The sequence below is a fragment of the Artemia sp. Qi Xiang Cuo genome, chromosome 10, assembly GCF_049724085.1.
Source record: "Artemia sp. Qi Xiang Cuo chromosome 10, ASM4972408v1, whole genome shotgun sequence".
NCBI lineage: Eukaryota > Metazoa > Arthropoda > Branchiopoda > Anostraca > Artemiidae > Artemia > Artemia sp. Qi Xiang Cuo.
Window position 1 is genome coordinate 18071128 of NC_142803.1, and position 20646 is coordinate 18091773.

At 37.0% G+C, this 20646-nt stretch overlaps 1 protein-coding gene across 1 annotated transcript in view; it reads right to left on the reverse strand.

Annotated features, from left to right (window-relative positions):
• Dis3l2 (Dis3 like 3'-5' exoribonuclease 2) overlaps positions 1–20205 on the reverse strand; it is a 72545-nt gene extending 52340 nt beyond the window's left edge. Inside the window, exons 1-2 of the mRNA XM_089096137.1 lie at positions 20120–20205; positions 19229–19511 (exon numbers count right to left, since the gene is read on the reverse strand). Coding sequence (XP_088952263.1) covers positions 19229–19511; positions 20120–20171 — 335 coding nt within the window. The 5' untranslated portion in view covers positions 20172–20205. The remainder of the gene's footprint in view (positions 1–19228; positions 19512–20119) is intronic.
• Positions 20206–20646: the final 441 nt, after the last annotated feature.

Below are 20646 nucleotides of genomic sequence, written 5' to 3' on the forward strand. Positions count from 1 at the left end.
CTGGTCACGGTTATTAAAAGAGTAAAATTGTGTTTGGAAAAAAATCTATGAAACTTGGCTTATTTTCTTCTCGAATAAATTAGAAGAGAAAAACTGACTATTACCATTTAAGTCATGCCTCATCATAGTCAGTAGAATAGCGTTAACTTAGTTCCGACCGACAATTTTCACGTACATTTTTTCTCCGGTCTCGTCATACGAAACCGAAGAGCGTAAAAAGGGGATGAATTGATTGTGAATTGAAAGTTATTAAGCTATTTTGAAAGACCAAAACTGACCGGATGGTAACAAACTATCCTTTCAAGACTCTGGGTCTTGAAAGATGCCAGATTCAGTGCAACTGGGCATCGAGTTGTAAGACCCAAGACAAAGGCAAAAACGTTGCGAGACCAGACAAAGAGCGAAAATAAGGAATGCCAATTAGCTTTTGTATCCACTGTGGCCACGGGGGGGGGGGCGTTAGCTCAGCATGATGTTATCTTTCCTTTGCTGCGATTTTATTGTTGACTTTTTATGCACACAAGCGCTCAAATTATGCAAATTATTTATAATTTGCATAATTTGCCCATTCAATGAATAGCCCATTCAAAGACCATGCACAAAAGGTCACCAAACTGTGCAAATAGCCCATTCAAATACCATGCACAAAAGGACACCAAACTGTGCAAATAGCCCATTCAAAGACCATGCACAAAAGGACACCAAACTGTGCAAATAGCCCATTCAAAGACCATGCACAAAAGGACACCAAACTGTGCAAATAGCCCATTCAAAGACCATGCACAAAAGGACACCAAACTGTGCAAATAGCCCATTCAAAGACCATGCACAAAAGGACACCAAACTGTGCAAATAGCCCATTGAAACCAGAGACTTCTTAAAATTGAAGCATGAATATCCTAAATCAAAACCTAGTAAGCACATAATTGCTTCCAAATTTGACCACAGTTAGCGTGGATTGATAATACGAGTCGTTGATAAGAAATGAGAGGCTAATGTTGGGGAGCTTAGGTTCAAGATCAAAACACGATAAACGTATTAAGATTTCCACCAAACATACAGTAGCAGTTCTGGTCTATCTTGCTCCCGGGGCAAAATTTTGATTAGCGCCCTCTCCCCGCCAGTTTCCTACATATTTCAAGGCCAAATAATAAAAAAAAATTTCGTTTGTTAACAAAATCATATTCCATTTAGTAATTAATTAATACTTTGCTATTTGATTATTTATTAATTTGTTATTTAAATAATTTTATTATTTAATAATTATTTTAATCATTTTAATTATTATTTCATTATTTTTAATTCATTTTTGTTTTATTAATTAATTAATACTTTATTAATTATTTCCATTTATTAACATTTTTAATAAAAATAAAGTTTCCAAAATTAAAGTTTTAAAAATATTTAAAATTTTGCGTTCCTAAAATTTCAGCCCCCGGGGCAGCTGCTCCCTCTGTCCCTCCCCTAAAACTGCCTCTGAAAACATGGTATTTAAGGGGCATTGAAGTCCTTAGGAGTAAATTTCCCTTTTCCCTGCCAAAACAACGTAGAGATTAAATTATAACACTACACTAATTAGAAAGCATCCCAGTAGACACATGTATAAACAGAATTTCAATTTCGACAACAGAGAGATATCGTCATTTCATTGTGCAGTAATTTTTTTTCGTCATTTTAGCCAGTGATTCGCTAAACTTTGTTTAAATGTGTTTCTTTGTTTATTTATTTATTTAGACTGTGTTAAATGTAATTTTTCGTTTAAATATGTAGATCTTCAAGTGGCACTTGGTACTTCTGAGGGTCGCTGTTTTTATTTATATATTAATTTTCATTGATTTGCTAGAATTAGCTTCAAAATATCGCTATTTATCCTATATGAATTACTTACATAAATAAAACAAAATCTATCTGAGGTTGCTTTTTTATTATAACCATGAAAAAAAACCACAATAATGAAAAATAACAATAGAAAAAATCCAATGGAATTTTTTTTTAAATCAATATATTTGTGAAATACTTTTAACTACTTTTAAATTACTTTTAAATAATTTAAAAACTTTTTCTAAAAGAAGATAATGTTAATCAATTTTCTTTCTTCTTCCATTTCTTTCAAACATATAAAAAACGATTTGACTAAATAAAAGTTTGAACGTCAACTAAGGATTTAGTTTTCAGTAAAGCAGAAATGACACACTAGCGACACTAACCTTTTTGAAAGTTTGAGGACAAAAGCAGAGGGCAGCAACGAACGTATCAGAAGTTATTTCTGTTGATTTTAAGTTCTGTTGATTTTAAGATAATGTTAATCAATTTTCTTTATTATTCCATTTCTTTCAAACATATAAAAAACAATTTGACTAAATAAAAGTTTGAACGTCAACTAAGGATTTAGTTTTCAGTAAAGCAGAAATGACACACTAGCGACACTAACCTTTTTGAAAGTTTGAGGACAAAAGCAGAGGGCAGCAACGAACGTATCAGAAGTTATTTCTGTTGATTTTAAGTTTAACTTCATTGTTCATGGTAATTTCTGTTCGTTTTATGTTTGGTATCGTAGTTGATCAAATTATTGCTCGTTTTAATCTTTAAATTCAAAATGCTTTTCATGGAAAACATTATTTTTTTAAACAGACCTGTAGACTTTATATAATTTATACAAATAGGAACCATGTGTTCACACCTTCAACCGTCTATCAAGTGGAAGAGAACGTGGATTAAATTTCAATTATTACTAATAGACATCCAATCAAATAGATAATTTTTAATTACTAAATCTAAAGATCCAAAAGTAAATAGATTATATAGCGCAGGCCAGGGGAATAGATCTAATTAAAGAGCAAATATAGAAAAATATTAAATATGATAAAATATATATTAAATATAAAAACCTAAATTGAGTAGGCTAGACAAATATGAGACATAAAAGAATTTGAAATCTCTCTTTACGACTTTATTAGCTTCTTGGATTTTAATGAATATATTTTAATGAAACTTAGATTTTAATGAATTACATTAGAAATATTTATCAAGATAAATGAGAACCTTGTATACTTTGAATAATTAATACATTAAACATACATATTCAAATTATTAGATTAAATGGATCAAAGTAGGAGAATGGATCAAATTAAGACAAATGCGGCGCCTGAAAATCATTTTCCAAGTCTCTGCAGCCTTCCTGTTTTGTCGGCTGACCGTCTCAAAGACAAAAGGTCCATTAGCGAATTCTCCCAGGAGCTAGCCAGCATCGAGAGCTATTGAGAACCTATGGTTTGACTATAATGCAATGAAATTGTACGTCTTTTTTGTCGGCAAGCTAATAAATCAAAGCGGGTAGCACCACAAGGAACTCCCAAAGCTACAAAATTGGTTAAACGATGTTTTCTTTGAGCTATTTTAGCGTTTTCCTAGCAGATATTCTAAAAGAAATTCTAAGGACTATCCTTTAGGGACCTTTAGAAAGAAAATTTCTGCTCCGTTAAAAAAAAACACATACTTTCTAATGAAGTAAGTTTCATTAAAACTGAATGGTTTTACTAAGCTTTCTGGGTAAGTAGGGGGTCACCTTTTAGTTTCTTTCCTTTATTCGGATCCCTTATCTAAGCACTACAAGTTATGGCATGATAACTCAAACAATTTTAAATAATTTGCGGGTAGAAGCTAAAAAAAAGCATATAATGGACGACATAGGATGACCCATAAGGTACCGCATGGCCTTCAGGGGAATCATCAAAATACAGTAAATACAAGGCTTCTTGGCTTTGAAAGATTATGTCTAAAAAGAACATTTGGAACTAGTTGGGTTGATAGGATAATTAACAACCAAGATAGATAAAAAAAACGTCATATAACTCATATGGTAGTTACTCATACAGGGTGAGTAACATCAGGACTTCCATCAAGCAACTAAAAATTACTGATGAAGTCTGGCCAAGAAGGAGGCAATATTGGGGACATATGACTTGCATGGGGCAATAGTGACTCTTCACTGAGGCTTGGTGTTGAGCTTTTCCGGGTCTAAGAACCAGGGGAGGCAACGAAACATGCTTGGTGGTTATATAAAAATGAAGCCAGGATGCTGTAGACGTCCCTAAACGAATTATGGACTACTGTCCAAGAGCCTCTGACGTGAGAGGAACAAAGTAAGTTAGTAAGTAGCTAATGACAGTTAAAGCTGCACTTCTTTAATCCGTTAAGCTACACGTCTTTACTCCTTCGAGAGTGAATATTAAGAAATAAATTGGCATCTCAAAAAGAGGATTTCATCCTTGGACAAAACCAGCGTGAGACAATTTTTTATTTGAGTTCAAAGAAAATAATAAACTGAATAGAATTGTATTTCGGCACTTTAGTATTACTCTTAAAAGAACTAATAACTATTAGCGTCATCAACTTAAACCAGAGAAGTAAAACACCAATAACAACGCACAACAAGCAATATTGTGACACAGAGTACAATTTAAAAAGCACAAACAGCTACTATAGTCTACTATTCAATACTAGATGACGACTTTCATTTTAAGACTGACTATTCGATTTATCACATCTTGCATTCTCTCCGTAAATTGGCGACAAAGATCAACTACCCAAAGGGTGGAAAAGGAGAATGATGACAATACTGGCAAAGGAACTTTCTATAGAACAACTCTATTAGTTGATTGATAATGGCTAAAAAAAACTTCTCTAGGCGATTGAAAAGATGACACCAATGCAGTGCTGCTTTGGGAACAGTGGAGATCTGTCTTTGACCCTACCTAAATCATTTTCAATATTTTCATGCAAATTGTTGTTTTTTTAACATGCTCTTTCTTCGAAATTATTTCCTTAAAAAAATAATTATTATCCAACAGCCAAAATTTGCAATAATTTCCCAGTCCAGTTCCTTAGGTATTTGGCCTATGTAAAAAAAAAATCAAGGGTGGGATTTTTTTTGCAGTGAAATAATTGGATTAAAAAAATCAAGGTTAAGAATAACACTAAGAATAATACGTTCATGTTACATGTTTTTTTTTATCTCAACTTACAAAAGAAGAAAAATGAGACAGATTACCATTTGTAGGCTACCATTCAAGCGCATTTCCTGGGCAAAGCAGGAAGCACTTATGTTGAAATAGTGAATTCAATTTTTTTTTAACAGGATATCCAATATTAACTTACGCCCTGAGAATGCTAAGAAATTTTGTTTTTATTATTACTTCCTGAAATCCCTTCCATTGTTAAAAATGTCAAAAAAGCATCAACAGCAACCTATGTACAATAAATTATTGAACACACATAACACCTTCCCAAAAACCCAATTGTTATTGTAAATGACAAGAACCGTCAAGAAAGAGTAGAAATGACAAAAAAGCATGCTGAAGATAATGTTCGTGCTCATGGCCGTATCCATGGGGTTACCCGGTTTGACCCCCCCCCCAAAATAAAAATCTTTCTGACTCGTACAGAAGTAACAAAAATACATTTAGACAAATTTTTGTACACAAAAAACGTTGATAAATCACTAATCTTTATTGTAACCCCTTTCCCACGCAAAAAAAAATCCAGGATACGGCCCTGTTTATGCTTGCCCAAACCAAAAAGAAGAAAAGATGCTCTTAGTTTTAACTGTAAATTTTGATTATGCGTTCCAAGGTGCCAATCGGAAAAGGGTGGGGGGGCAATCGTCCCTTCTAGAGTCTGAAAAATTAAAAAAAAACAGAAATACCCCCCCCCCCCGTCCGCATAGATTTTGAAAATATCTTTTTACGTATCTTCATGAAAAAAATTAAGAAAGTACCCCCCTCGACAATTTTGTAATTGACACCCCTGCTGCATCTTGGCGAAATCCAAATTTGTTAAAATAACTAATTTGGAAAAAGTTTGAAAAGGAGGAAATGCATGACGTCCTAAAAGGCGGATGTAAAGAAGATACCAAATGAAACATTTAAAGGGAGTGGGAAAAGGAAGGAAGGGAGTATATCGGGAACCTCTACATACAGCAGGGTGGAGGAGGATCGCGCAGACCGAGGCCATACCTAGAGGGGGAAGGGGGTAGGGGGTTTGAACCCCCCCCCCCAACGAAATGTTTGTTTGACTCGTAAAAACGAAACAAAAATGGATATAAACAAGTTTTGTATGCGTTTTTTTGTGTACCCCCCCCCCCGAAAAAAAATCTTCGAGTAAAACCACCTCCGAAAAAAATCCTGAATACGGCCTTGGCGCAGACCTAAAGCGGATCAGTAATGGAATAAGTTGTTAGTAGTTATAACAGTTGTTCTCAAAAACAATTCTCTCAAAAAGCTCAATAAGATGAGAATTTGTGGAATAAACAATTAATTTTTTTTGTTTATTCTTCTGATATATTCTATTTGTATTAAAAAAATACAAAGAAAAGTGAATAGAGTTGCAGTAGAAAACAACAGATGTATTATCTTATTTACTGCAACTGGACAATCATTTCCCTCAAATAAATGTATAATCATTTCCCTCCTAAATTAATTCAGTGACCGAAGTTAATTGTGCAACCATTCTGTCATAACATTTTATACGGATTAAAAATGTTGTAATCTACTGACCTAGTTTCTGGACATTTATTTACACTATACAAAAATAGATTTGTGCTAATTTCAATTTTGCGTAACCATAATTGACAAGCAGAAGAGGGGCAGTAAACCCGTGGCAAGTGCCGTTGTACCTGCCGGGAGAGTCTCCCTTAAATTGCGGGGATAAGGTAACGGGGGCTGACGCTTCCCTTGTCTTTTGGGGTGATATTTTTTTTCAAGCCAACGATGTCTCCAAAAGTGTGCCCTAACTGTGAACGTTCTTTGGGGAAAGGCACGCTGTTGCAATGCACTAAGTGTTCCAATTTGTTTCATCCCTCTTGTTCAGGGATCACCGTTTCCGATAGAAAGAATACTCCTAACTGGACCTGTTCTATTTGCAAAGCCGCTACCGAATTTTCTAGTGACCCAATAGAGAGTGAGCACCCAAATTCTTCAATAAATATGCTGACGCCACTGAATGCCGTAACCCCTGCGTCTCAAGACCCTCTCTTGGCTGTTAGCCAGGAAGCACCTGTGATTAACGATTCGACTGATAATCATTGCCCAAATGAACAGGTAAAGCGGAATAATTTTGCCTGCGATGATTCTTCTGATTCATTCTGTGATTTTTCAAAAACCTTCGTAATTGCAGATGGGATTTCTCATGTGATTGTGAACTTTGCCCTGTTTTTTATTTGCGATGCATTTGCGAATGGTATTCCAGAAACGGAGCTTATTGAAACTGTGGCGAACTTTTACAGCCTTGATGCTTTGGTGAATGCGAAAAATCTGCTTTGGAAATTTTCTGGAATTCCTATAAAGAGAGTAACGAGACGTGGCAACGCTGCGGAACTTGCTACAGCAAAAGATATTATGAAGATGGTCACGGATCTTGACCAGAAAGGTTTCAAATGGCCTGTATTAGTGCCTCGCTCATTCAGAGATTGCCCTTTATTAAAATCTGATTCCAATGTACGTTTGGATCGACTTGTTAGTGATTATGGCAGAAAGCTGGAGAAATCCATTACTTCTCTTGAAAGAATTGAACAAGACTTACAGTCCTCGCTGTCGAAGTGTTCAGCCAACTTGGGCTCCCCCTCCCCTCCCCTTTAAATTCACCTGATTGGCCTCCTCTCCCCATCAGCTCTGATTCAGTAGAGACTATTACTATCGCTAATCCGCCAGCCTCGTTACGTGACCCTGTTTCCAGGAAAAATGAATTGGACAAATTCGGCTCGGGCTGTATCAAGCAAATAAAAAAGACCAATGATTTGATTTTTATCACTGTGGCGGCTGAATCTGGGAAAAAGTTTTCTTGTGATCTAAAGGATTCCTTCCCTGATTGTCTTATCAATACTAGAAAGCCTAAGTTTTTCGGAATAATCCGTGGTGTGGATATCGAGTTCGACATTGAAGCTCTAGCAGCCACTTTGCCTGGGATTCTGGAGTTTAGGCGCCTTGGAATGTCGAGAACAGTAAAGGTGTCGTTTGAGTCCGAAGCATTTTTAAAATATTATATCGTCCATGGGATTAAGTTCGGTTATGAGCTCTACAGAGTTGAGAAAGACAAGGTGCTTCCAAAACGATGTTTCGCATGTCAAAGTCCCTCTCACACCGAAAAAAACTGTGATTCTACTACTCTGAAGTGTGCTCTTTGCAGTGGAAATCATAGATCAACGAAGAATACTCCATGTACTAACCCCATTTGTTGTGCAAATTGCAACTCAACTAACCACCCGTCTTACAGTTTCAGTTGCCCTGCTATGAAAAAGCTTTTTAAATGAATATTGGTTCTACGATTACGTCCTTTAATTCGAATGGAGTCATTGGCAAATTTGCAGTGCTGAATGAATTTGTTTCTGAAAATAGTTCAATACTATGTTTGCAAGAGCATCATTTGTTGGACCATTCTTTGAATATGTTAAGATCCCTTTCAAGTCTACATGATATATTTACCGTTCCTGCGAGGCCTACCGGAGGCCGCCCTGCGGGTGGCATTGCTACATTTGTTCCTAAAGAATTTAGTGCTATTTTATCTTGTGCTGATGAGTCTTTTCTTGCCTGCAAACTTTTTGATTGTGTTTTGGTCAATTGCTATTTGCAATAGATTCTCGTTTTTTTTTTTTTTTTTTTTCTCTTTTTATTTTTTTTTGGCACTTAGGACGACTTGGCGGAGGTCCTTGTCGAAATATTTGCTTATATTTTGTCATTTTCATGGTTTGCTGGCTGACAAAATCCTAGTTTTTTCACCCCTTTTTTGACTTTATTTTTCATTTTGTTATTTTCTCTCTTCTCTGAGTTTTCGTTTGGTATACCAATAAACGACAGAAAACTAAAAGCTGAGACATAATTTCCAGTAAATCTTAGAAAAACCATTTAACCTATCTCATTTTGTACCCGAGACAGAGATATTCAAAATATGACAAATTTCATAGATTTAAAAAATTTGACAAATTTTATAGTTAAACTACAGATTCTCAATAGTAGTACAGGCAAATGGAGGTTTGACCCGAAACAAATTGCAACAGAAATGATTCTTACACCATCTTGTAGCGAAAAAAAAACTGTACAACATATCCATTTTCGCATATTCTGAGTCGACGCAAAATAACCGTTTTTTGGCTTTTAATGCGATTTTTTTTTACGTTTTCCGAAAAATAGTATCCGACCGTTTTTCTTGAAATGAAGTATGATTCTGATGCAGAATGACAAGCTGAGACAGAAAATGAAGTCAGATTGGGTGTCTGGTGCAAAACAAAAGTTTCACTACCATCAATATGCGTTGCGGTAATTTTTGTAAAGACAATCAATCGGCACTTGTTATTCAACAAATGATCGGTTGTTCGTAAAAATACCTGAGCTAGGCACTAGTATAAGACACTTCGAAGGCTACGTAATGCAATAAAAATGAAAATCGTCACATTCATCACTCGGTGTTTTAATGATTTCAAAGTTTATTCCCAAGATTTGACTGAGAAATTAATTAGACGAAGTCCTCCCAATTTACTCCCGTCGTAACCTTTGACCAACCCTTGAGGTGGAAAGCCATGAAAATGGTCGAAGCGGCTTCACCAGGAAGTGCACTTTCAAGTCATCCTGAAAATTGGCGGATTCCATACCATGATGAGTTTTCTTGGAGCAATGGGTTACATCATGGATGGGTCTGGACTCAGAGAGATTCTTGAACACGTGTATGCGCCCAATACTGTTCCCCACCTTCTCAGCGGAAAAGCGATCGCTAGAGCAGTACGTGGACATTTACTTATTGACGCTGCGCTACACGTCATTCTGCTTTCTGAGGTTTTTGCCGACAACCAAGCTAGTGTTGATGAGCCAAGACTACAATCTGCAGAAATTGTGAAACTCAGAAACCTATACGAGAAATTGATGAATAAGGAAGTAGTTGCTGAGGTTGAAGGCAGTCTTTCCTTAGAAAAAATCCAAGAATTCATCAGCAGCAAGAGAAAAGAACTGCTCCAGTGTCGAACATCAAAGCTTTGGTTCCAGTATTTGGAAATGGTTGCGATTCTACGAAACTTTGTAAAAGGAGAACGAACTGGGTCATGGGAGCTCCATTTGAAGTCTACCTCAGACAAGTTACCTTACCTGGCGGCTGCAGGACACAACCACTATACGAAATCATGCCATCTCTACCTCCAGCGAATAGACAAGCTCCAAGATACCCATCCTACGGTCTACCAGGCTTTCCAGAGTGGCATGCATGTAGTAAGACGATCTGATAGATTCTGGGCTGGACTCTCCACAGATCTTGTCATTAAACAGGAGCTTATGCGCTCTCTTAAAACCTCTGGTGGCCTTACCAACGGCAGCAGCATGACAGAGGCTCAGAAGTCCTTATGGGTTTTGTCACGACCAGTCTGCTCTACAGTAAGCCTTCTGATGGAACGTATCTCACAAATTCTGTACGTTACAAGCGATCAGCACAAGGAGATGTCAGAGCCGATGCAACTGAGAGACTGCAAAGATACGCAGACGATTATCGAGTTTCTGGAAAGGGGTTCACCATTGGAGGGAGAAGTTCAGTTAAGAAGCATAGCAAATGGTCTAACTGCCTATCAGTCTGCCAACGTTGAATCTCCCAAAGATGTTGGCCTAAAAGTCATTGACGCCATGTCTGGACAGCTGGTCTCTGACTTTGTGTTTCGACGAAAACAACAGGCAATCCAGATGACCACCAAGCAAAGTCCAAGCGGAGACTGCAAACGACTAGACCCGACTCTTCTTTTTCAGAGGTTTATCATTATTGCGAAAAGGATCAATCTTACGGAAACTGAGTACTTTCATCACGAACTGTGTTCCTACCCAGCATCACTTTTTGACAACTCCTGCATGCTCCGGACTGCGAACAAACCAGAACTTGCGAAGGCCATAGCCCAGGCGTGCAACCTTGAGTTGAATTCATTTCCCCGCCTCGAAGGCACTCGATATATCCTAGACGGAGGAGCTCTGCTGCACAGGATTCCATGGACAAAAAATTAAATATACCTGGAGATTCTAGACCATTATGCAACTTACGTGACAGGAAAGTACGCTTCTGCCACTATCGTTTTCAACGGCTACGATGGTGGGGCTTCCATAAAAGATATGGCTCACTCGCAGAGGAGTCATACATTTGGCCGTGAGATCTTCTTCACAGCAGATATGCAGCTCAAGGTGAAGAAAAAAGAGTTCTTATCTTGCAAGAAAAACAAAGCCAGGTTTATCTGCGCTTTGGCTGATCATCTCCGTGCAATGGGTGTCTCTGTCTCCCAGGCATCAGGTGACGATTGTGGAAGCTGCTGTTGCCTCTTCACGGTATCACGACACTGCTGTAGTTGGGGACGACACCGATCTATTGGTTCTCTTATACTACCACTGTGACTTGTCAAGCAAGAAACTATTCTTCGCATCTGAGCCAAAGTCGAATAAAGCTCCCCGAATATGGGACATACACACCCTGAAAGAGAAGCTGGGACAAGATACTTGTCATCTGATCCTTTTTGCTCACGCCCTGTTAGGCTGTGACTCTACTTCACGAATCCACGGTGTGGGAAACGGTCTTGCACTCAAGAGGCTGATAGAAGACAATGATTTCCGAACATCAGCTGCAGTGTTCATGCAGAATTCCGCTTCGAAGGAGGAAATCAAGACCGCTGGTGAAGACGCCCTGCTGATCATATACGGTTCGTCGAAATGAGGGAACTTGAACAAACTCCGCAGATAAGTTTTAGAAAAGAAAATGAAAACGGCAAACTCTTTTGTTAACTTAGAATATCTGCTACCAACTTCTGATGCAGCCAAGTTTCATAGCTATAGAGTTTTTTTTTTTTTAAATTTCAGGTATGGACCGGAGAGCCTGATCCGGATCTGAAAGCCGAGGAATGAGAATGGAAGAATAAAGATGACTCCTTGTATTCATTAACCACTAACCTCCCATCAGCCCCGCGTATGCTCCTAAAGATCGTGAAGTGCTCCTGTCGTGTACAGTGTAGTTCAGCGAGGTGTAGCTGCTTTAAAAACGGCTTAGTTTGTACTTCAGCATGGAGAACCTGCAAGGGAGCAATGTGTTCCAACTCCCCAAAAATCAACAGCAACAATGATGAAGAGAACCTAGAACCCTAGTCGTTAATCCATTCCAAATGAAGAAGTTGCGAAACTAGTCGGGATCTGATTCTCTATTTTGTATTTTCTATAAGATTGATTCTATTTAATAGACTGTTAAGATTAGACACTATGGGTTGACCCTAAATAGTATACGAAGAGTGTTTTAAGTGTGATTTACGATACTGACCGCTGAAAACTAGTTCAGTTCGTAATTCACTTTCCCTAATTATTTTCTAAAAAAAATGTAGATCATTCTTTAATGATTACGATTTTTTTTTCTGGTTCAGTGAACAACCTATTTGATTCTACTTTCGGTCTCAGGTCGTGATTCTACTTCAGAACCACAATTCCATTCAAGAAAATCGGGCTACAACGAAAATTGGATTTTTTAGGCGAAAAAATACAGTTACTTTTTGTATAGTGCTTCTTACGCTAAATCCGACTTCGTTTTCGGTCTCGCCATGTTATTTTGGGTTAGAATCATACTTCAGTTCAAGAAAAACCGATATCCACGAAAATTGCGATTTTTATTCGAATAACGGAAAAAAATAACATTAAAAGCCAAAAAAAAACGGTTATTTTGCGTCGACTCAGAATATGCGAAAATGGATATGTTGTTCAGTTTTTTTTTCTCTACAAGATGGTGTAAAAATCATTTCTGTTGCAATTTGTTTCGGGTCGACCTCTTTTTGGAGCTCATTTTCCTGTACTATAGCACTCGATAATGGTTAGTCCCCTAGGAGAATTCGTTAACGGGCCTTTTGTCTTTGAGACGGTCAGCCGACAAGACAGGAAGGCTGGTGAGACTCGGAAAATGATTTTAAGATGCCACATGGCCTTAAATAGAAATGAATTATCGCAATGAACGATAGCGTAAAAGGAAACTACAAAACTATCACACTATTTTAACTTGCCCACTCATCCCTTACTCCCTCGAACCTTTTGAGCAAAACCATCGCGAATACTTTGGTGATCATATCCATCGGTAACAATCTCGAAAGTTACGGCTGTCACATTTGCCCCCCTTTTTAAATACTGGAATTATTACTGATACCTTTCACATTTAGTATCTCTCAAACTGAAGGTGGTGCGATGTCGATCTCATTTGGTGGTTTTTCAGCTGTTGGTGGCAGCATCATTGCTGTATCTTGCCATTTGGGTTTGTATTAAGCAGGTGTTTACAGTGATTCTTCCAGTGATCAAGTTTACGTTGAACGTCATGAATCATTTTACCTTGAGTGTCTTTTAAGAGACCAGCAATAGATGACTTTTTCCCCGTTATTTCTTTGAGCGTTGTGTATAAACTTCTCGGTGTTATTTCTGCCTGCTTTTTCCGTATCTAAAGTAACCTCATCCCAGAATTGTTGGTGGCCCTGAGGTAAGCTGGTTTTAACCTGTTTACGAAATGAATTCTTTACTGCGGTTGATGCACTTGATTTTGTCGTCTAGCCTCAATTAGCTTTACAATTTTCTCTGAGCCATGATTTTTTCTCCGCTTTGCAAGAGAATAGCCGATGATTTCAGCGGCCACTTTTTCAGTAGTGTCCCGAAATTGTTTCCATAGGGTGGTAGAATCTTCATCACAGTCTGTCAGGCTTGCGAACTGGTTCCGTAACTTCAGGCAGAAGTCTTCTTTCACTGTTTGAATTGTCAGTTTCTCCACGTCTAACTTCTTTTTCGGCGGCTTTCTCTTCCTCACGCACAACTTCATGAGTATCTTTGCATCTACAAGTGTATGATCACTTCCAGAATTGGATCCCCTGCACGCTCCTCTGTAAGCTCGAGAATCGATGACTGAGGAGCGTCATGGATCAATATATGGTCAATTTGAGCAGCTGCAGAGCCACCGTTTGAGCGCCAAGTTATCCTTTGAGAGGTTTGTGTTGGAACATGGTTTTGGTGATGGTAAGCTTATGATGGCCAACTGTAGTGGAAATACAGATTCATTATCTAAACCTCAGGATAGACCATCCCCGCTACTCTCGACGCGAATCTGGAAGATAATTTATGCAAGAAGTACTTGCGTCTTCAAAGCATTATATCTACATAAAGACATGTTCCTTAATCTAACCCCCCCCCCCAACCCTAATAAAGTACGATCTGCTCAGGAGTTTAAGTCTGCCCGGGAGATGGGGGGGGGGGTGGAATATAGAAAGTAAACTTTATGAGGGTCATAGAAATGACCCTCATAGAATGATTTATGGAGGTTTCTTCGGGAAAACCTTGTTCAGAGAGGATCCCCTCTCACTGAAAGTTATAGAGTTTGAGTAAAAATTACGTCTTAAAACTTTAGGTACTTTCAACTAAAACATCGACAGTATGTAACATCAATAGACTGGATGATTTTTTATAGCAGAGTTTATCCAAGTTTATTCCCAACTGCATATAAGTTTTTCCCAAGTTTATTTTCAAGAATATGCAAGTTTATTCTTAAGTTTCTCCGAAGTTTATTCCCAAGCTTATCCTTTAAAGCAGATACGAAATGAAGATAAATTAAGAGAACTTAACTCAATACAAAAAAAAACGTCATAGTCAACGCTTTAGTGTCGTTTGTGAAAGCAAGAAATGAATTTCATGAACATTCTAACACCCTCCCCTACCAGGATCGTCGTCGAACGAATGAGCGTAGAAAGATGAAGAATGGCTAACTCGATTGCAAAATGTATTTTATAAAGGGGGTAAAAATAGCAGAAAGTAGCAAGCCCCCCTCGACACTCCTAAATTCTCCTCAGCCTGAATGGTTTCATATCAAGAATGTAAATTTGGTCAGAACGGTCGAAAGGTCAAAAATTAAAGCTATGGGGACAACTCGTTAAGCGTATCTAAAGGAAAAGGGCCGTATCCGGGGGGTACCAGGTTTGTTTGTACACGGTACCCAGTTTACGGTACCAGTTAACAGTCACACGGTATCCGGTTTGTAACAAAAATACATTGAAACAGACTTTTGTTGCGTTTAATAAAGTTCTTTTATACCCCCAAGTTCCCCGAACAAAATCTTAGATACCATTCTGCACCGTTATAAGGAACCCAAATTTTGTAAATAGTTTTTTTCATTTTTGCAAAAGGCGAGACTTCCTAATATCTATGACAATAGAAAAGACACGTATTACATCTTGCTGGAATAGGCACCATTAAAAGGTTTCCAATTTGCATGATTAAAGCGCTAAAAGGGCCCTTGCGTTCATAAGCCCTCCAGTCCTCCCACCCACTCATTCGCTAATTTACATATTTTGTACCTCTTCCAACCTGCGATCATTCCAGTATTATTTAACTAATGCTCATAAACGACTACTTTTTAATCATTAAAAATCGTTAGGGTCAAAGTGCCCGTCATCTAAAGACCTTGGGAATATGTTTCAGTTAAGGGGCTGACTAATAGAATATACGATCGTAGAAACTTTGGGAAGGGCTCATTCGTTACAAATCCTAACTTCCAGTGCCCTTTTTCAAGGATCAAAATTGATTCGAAACTATCCTGAGCATGGAAGCATACTATTGCGTGGTTAGAATAATTTATCATGGGAGGGGGTAGTATGAGTGTTCTAGAAACTTTTTCAGACATAAATCACTGGTAGACACATAATTTTCGCTAATGGAGAAGAGACTCGGAAACACGAAATAAGTGCACTATGTGGCCCCAACTTTTTGTGAAGGGATTTTCTTACACAAATCTTGGAGGATTCTTCCTAATCTCTGTTCAAAATCAGGAAACAAAAATTCCCTTTCACTTTAAAAGAGACCATTTTCAATCAATTAAATAACTTTATTTCCACACAATCAAATATGATTGTAAATATTTAATCTTTCAAAAGAACAAAGTTCTGAATTTGCAACGCAAATTTCCGATAAAGGCAGAAATTGCTCATTAAATGTCGTAATTAATTTGCTTATCATAATCTTGAGGTGAACTGACAACTAAGTAAATATTAATAGAGTAAATTCAATATGGCATCATCAATTTATTGACAGAAATTTGTATTTAAGGAAATGAATTAAGCTAAGAGCGTTAGGCAGGAACGTAGCGATATCAAAACTCTCTTTCCGTCTCACATTACAAAAAATAAGGCGGTAAATTCATTAGAATTGAGTCAATTTTTAAATATTAAAAGAAAATCAAGAAAGATTTCTAAGGTTGCGCCAAAGAACTTCAATCACGCATATACGCATCAATCTGTTTATGTGGGAGCATACACTAAAAAAACACATGAACAAACAGAGCGTTGCATTAATTGAAGAAGTTCTATGAGAATTCCGAAAAATCCTAAATTCGTAAAAAAAATCCCGACTTTCAATCCCGAAATCGAAGGCACGATCCGAGGTATGCGCCAGGTTTTAACACAAACCCCTCCCCAGTGGCATCTGAAATATTTTTAAATAAAGGTCGATTATTTAATTATTGACCATTTGATTATATAATGGTGAACAAGAAATATTCCAAAACTGGATCCCCCTCCCTCCTCTCCCGGATCAAATCCGGGAGATTCAGCTAAATCTCCCGGAGAATTAGCCGGATCAAATCGTGTATTTCGCTTCACAAATTCTTTATATGTAACTTAAACGCAACCCCCAAAAAAGATTCACTTTTATAACCACTGAACCGTTCACCTATGAAAATACCTGTTTTGCTTAACTGTTTCAAACTCAATTTCATTCTGAAAATTGCTTGCTATTAACAGCCCTGTTGTTTTTTGTTCAATATGCCTATTTTTTGCCCGAGATGGAAAAAACAATATTGCCAATGAAAACACTTTTTGTTACCAAGCAAAATTGAAACTTAAGAAAGGAAATGAAAAAACACATTTTTATTTCTAATGGAACTAAAAGTTTTTTTTGCTATCAAGAAAAGTAAATGTTTGAAATAAAATAAAAAACCAATAAAGAGAAAAATCTCAGTGAAAAAAAAAACCAACAAACGAGACTGCGGCCAGTGGAGAGAAAATAAAACGAAAAATGTAAAACATTTTTGTTTTTTTTTTTCTGAGATTTATCTCTTTGTTGGTTTTTTGTCATGGCTGGCCAGTTCGGCTTAAGATCTTTCAAATAAAATAAAAACAATTCTCTAGTCACATTAAAAGCGCTTTTACCAGCAAGAAAAATTAAAATATTTGATTAGAAACAAAAAAAAACTTTTAACTCTGACGGCAATGTTTTTTTGCTGTTTTCTTTCTATCAAAAAAAATTGAAATGTTTGAAATGATATAAAACAACAAAGCACTTGTATTTCTAATGCTAGTATACGTTCATTTGCCCCGTGCCTATTTATAACCCCCATTTTTTCGCCCCATACCCCAAGATATCACGCCAAGCTTTCATTTAAAGTCTTAAAAAAAAGGAAATTTTTACTGGTAATTTTGTAGCGTTTGGTAAATATGAACGTAAAAGCTGTTCTTTATCTTCTTTTTGTTTATTATAAAGGTACCATTGTATCACTATTTTTAGATTTATAACAGAAGCCACTAGCGATTCAGTAACAGTTTTCAAATGCATTCTGCCACTGTTGTCAAATAAAGATATTTCGCTACCTACAATAGATATGCATTGATGTAGATGTTACCGTGACTGTCCGAAATCTGGTTAATGTGAACATTCACCGGTGAATGTCCAAAATTCTTTTTTTCTCTGATTGGATTCAATTAGCTTTGCGAGTCAGCTTTTTTAGTCTTATGCAAGCTGTGATGATAAACGTTAAAGTTAGGCTAGTTTAGTACCTTAGTAGTCAAAAAGCAAGAAGCATCGATAATCCAATACATATAAATACGAAAGTCTTGTTTAATTAGCTGAGAATCTAAAAGATGAATTTTTGCAAGGGTTGTTTTTTAAAACTTGATGTTTCATGTCTCGATAAACTCGATGCCCAGTTTTGGAGTGTGATATATATCAATAGTGAACTCAATACGTGTGTGGATAGTAAAACTTAATCATAATATCCACAAAAAATTATTTTGATTTAATAGGAAATTAATTAAAACGAACTTTCTTATGAAAAAAGCTTTTCAAATGAAAGTAAAGAGCTACATTTAACAAAAAATACGCAGAAATAAAGTCAAATAATCTTCCAAGCGTAAAACTATCAAATATCACCATCAATAAATAAATGAAACTTAAAACAAACATAAGTTACAATAAATGAGTCACGCTCAAGACGAGAAGAAACTAACCATGAGTACTGACACCCCCCCCCCTTGCCTTCTGAAGACCAGAACATAGTTTGCACTCAACTGAAATAAAAAAAAAATGAATGTGGATTAACAGCTTAATATACAAGTACTGATATCTATTCCTGGAAGCATTAATAATTTTTGATCTATTAAAGTTAAAAAGTGAAAACATTTAATATTTATTTTTGATTTCAGTTCTGAAGTTTGATTTCAGTTCTGAATATCTATTTCAGTTCTGAAGTTTGATTTCAGAAATTAACCATGAGTACTGACACTCCCCCCCCCCCCCTGCCTTCTGAAGATCAGAAAATAACCGACTGAAACTCAAAACGAGCAGAAACTAAGAGGAGTAGGGCTGACACCTCCCATGTCTTCTCAAGACCAGAACATAATTAACATTTTAATGAAAACAAAATATATTTTAAGGTTTTTATTCTTTTTCAACTTTAATAAATCCAAAACTATTGAGGCTTACAGGCATGAATATCAATATATAAATAAAATGCTATCTCAACAAGATAGCTATCTCAAAATTTTGATCAGATGTCTGCGGTGAAAAAAAGCCTGTGGGAGGTCTGTCTGTGGGGAAAAAGGAAGGGGGCTTGTTGGCCTTCAGATCACTTTTGACTCTTAAGAAGGGCACTAGAACTGTCAAATTTGAATCGAATGAGCCCCTTCCTAAGTCTCTACAACAACTCCTTCCAGAAGTGCCTTAGTACAAAAATTAAATGAATAAATAATACATTGTGCCTATTTTGCTCTTTACTTATGAATACATTATGACTATGATGAACACTGACGAACGACACAAGATGGCACAATTATCTTTTCTAGGATCTATATCAGAATCATGGTTCCATTGTATCATCTTATCAAGTATACTCTTTGAGGTGAGCACAAAGACTGCAATGCTACACTGTAAATAAAAATTAAATAATAAATTACCCTGCTTTAGGCGTTCCTCTATCCCCTTGTGAATTGGTCTTCTTCTTTGGAGTTCCGTCTTTACTTTCAGAAACAGCGCGTTGAGTTCTAGAATTACCTGCAGGGCTTTCCTTTGTCTCTGATCCTGCACGTTTAGTCCTCGGGGCCCTTACAGGAATCTCTCTCCCTTCTGAGGCTGAAAGGGGAGTTCTCGGGCTACTCGCTATACTTTCAGGTCTACTTCCAATAGAAGAGGAAGCTGATGCAGTGTTGCCAGACATGTTGATCTTTCCGCAATAACAATCTGCAATAATGTCTGATTTAAGTAACACGCTTGATGGAATAACATAACAACTACTACTAACAACTCGGCCCAGCATCAAGCCACATCCCCGTGATGTACTATCTTTCAGTCCCTAAATCTATAAATTTGATAATAAGTTTCATAGTTTTTTTGATTACATAGTTATATATGGGTCGAATATCTGAATCTGCCCAATGATGCAACTGGACAAACTTGTACATATCGAGAACATATACAAGGGGGTGTAGTGATACCCCCCAAATGTTGTTCAAAGCTACTACTACTAACAACTCACCGCAGCACCAAGCCGCCTGAGGCCAACACAGCTACCCACGCTCCTCCTCCATCCCCCATAAATAAAAACACTCTAAACCACGTTTTGGGTGTCAGCATTTTTAGGCATCCCAGAAGAAAACCTAGAAGCCCAACCCTTCGATCCCATAGCGAATACACAATATGTAAATGATATGGACACAAGCTATGAGTGCCCATATACTGGCAAAAATATAATACACACCTAACAAATCATAATAGCATAGGCTATCCATCGCAAATATAGTATGCTTAATCAACATGTGTTATACAATGAAACTCAAAATAAACACTACCTTCCAGTGAAACCTTGAATGTAACCCATTTTTCTAATGATGACTCCGACATAACCTTAAAACATTACTAATCTTATAGATGTTCATTCATCATTCTCATAATATTGACTGAGCTTTTCTCGGTTCCCGAGAGTTTTTCCAGATTCCAACATAAAGAGGGCGGTCCAATATAGATAGTCAATCCAGCTGTCGAAACTGATAAAAAAAAATAAACCTTAAATATACATTTCTTTCCAACCTTATTTTCTTTGGGGTTTGATAAGTGGCGTTTAAGAGAACTTGTAATTCATGCCGAATTTTTATCTCTACATTTTCCTCATATCTACGGAATCTAATTCTCACATTCTTTATGTAACAATTATCTTATAGTCTTATGATTTACATGGAAGGCGTCCCGATTTTTTTGCTCGCCCATTATTGAATTGCATTAAATTTCTCTGCCTTTATTCATGTTTTCTACCAGGTTCCCTCAGGTTACTACCAGCTCCGTAAAATTCCGGTAAAATAAAGACATAGACAGGACTGGG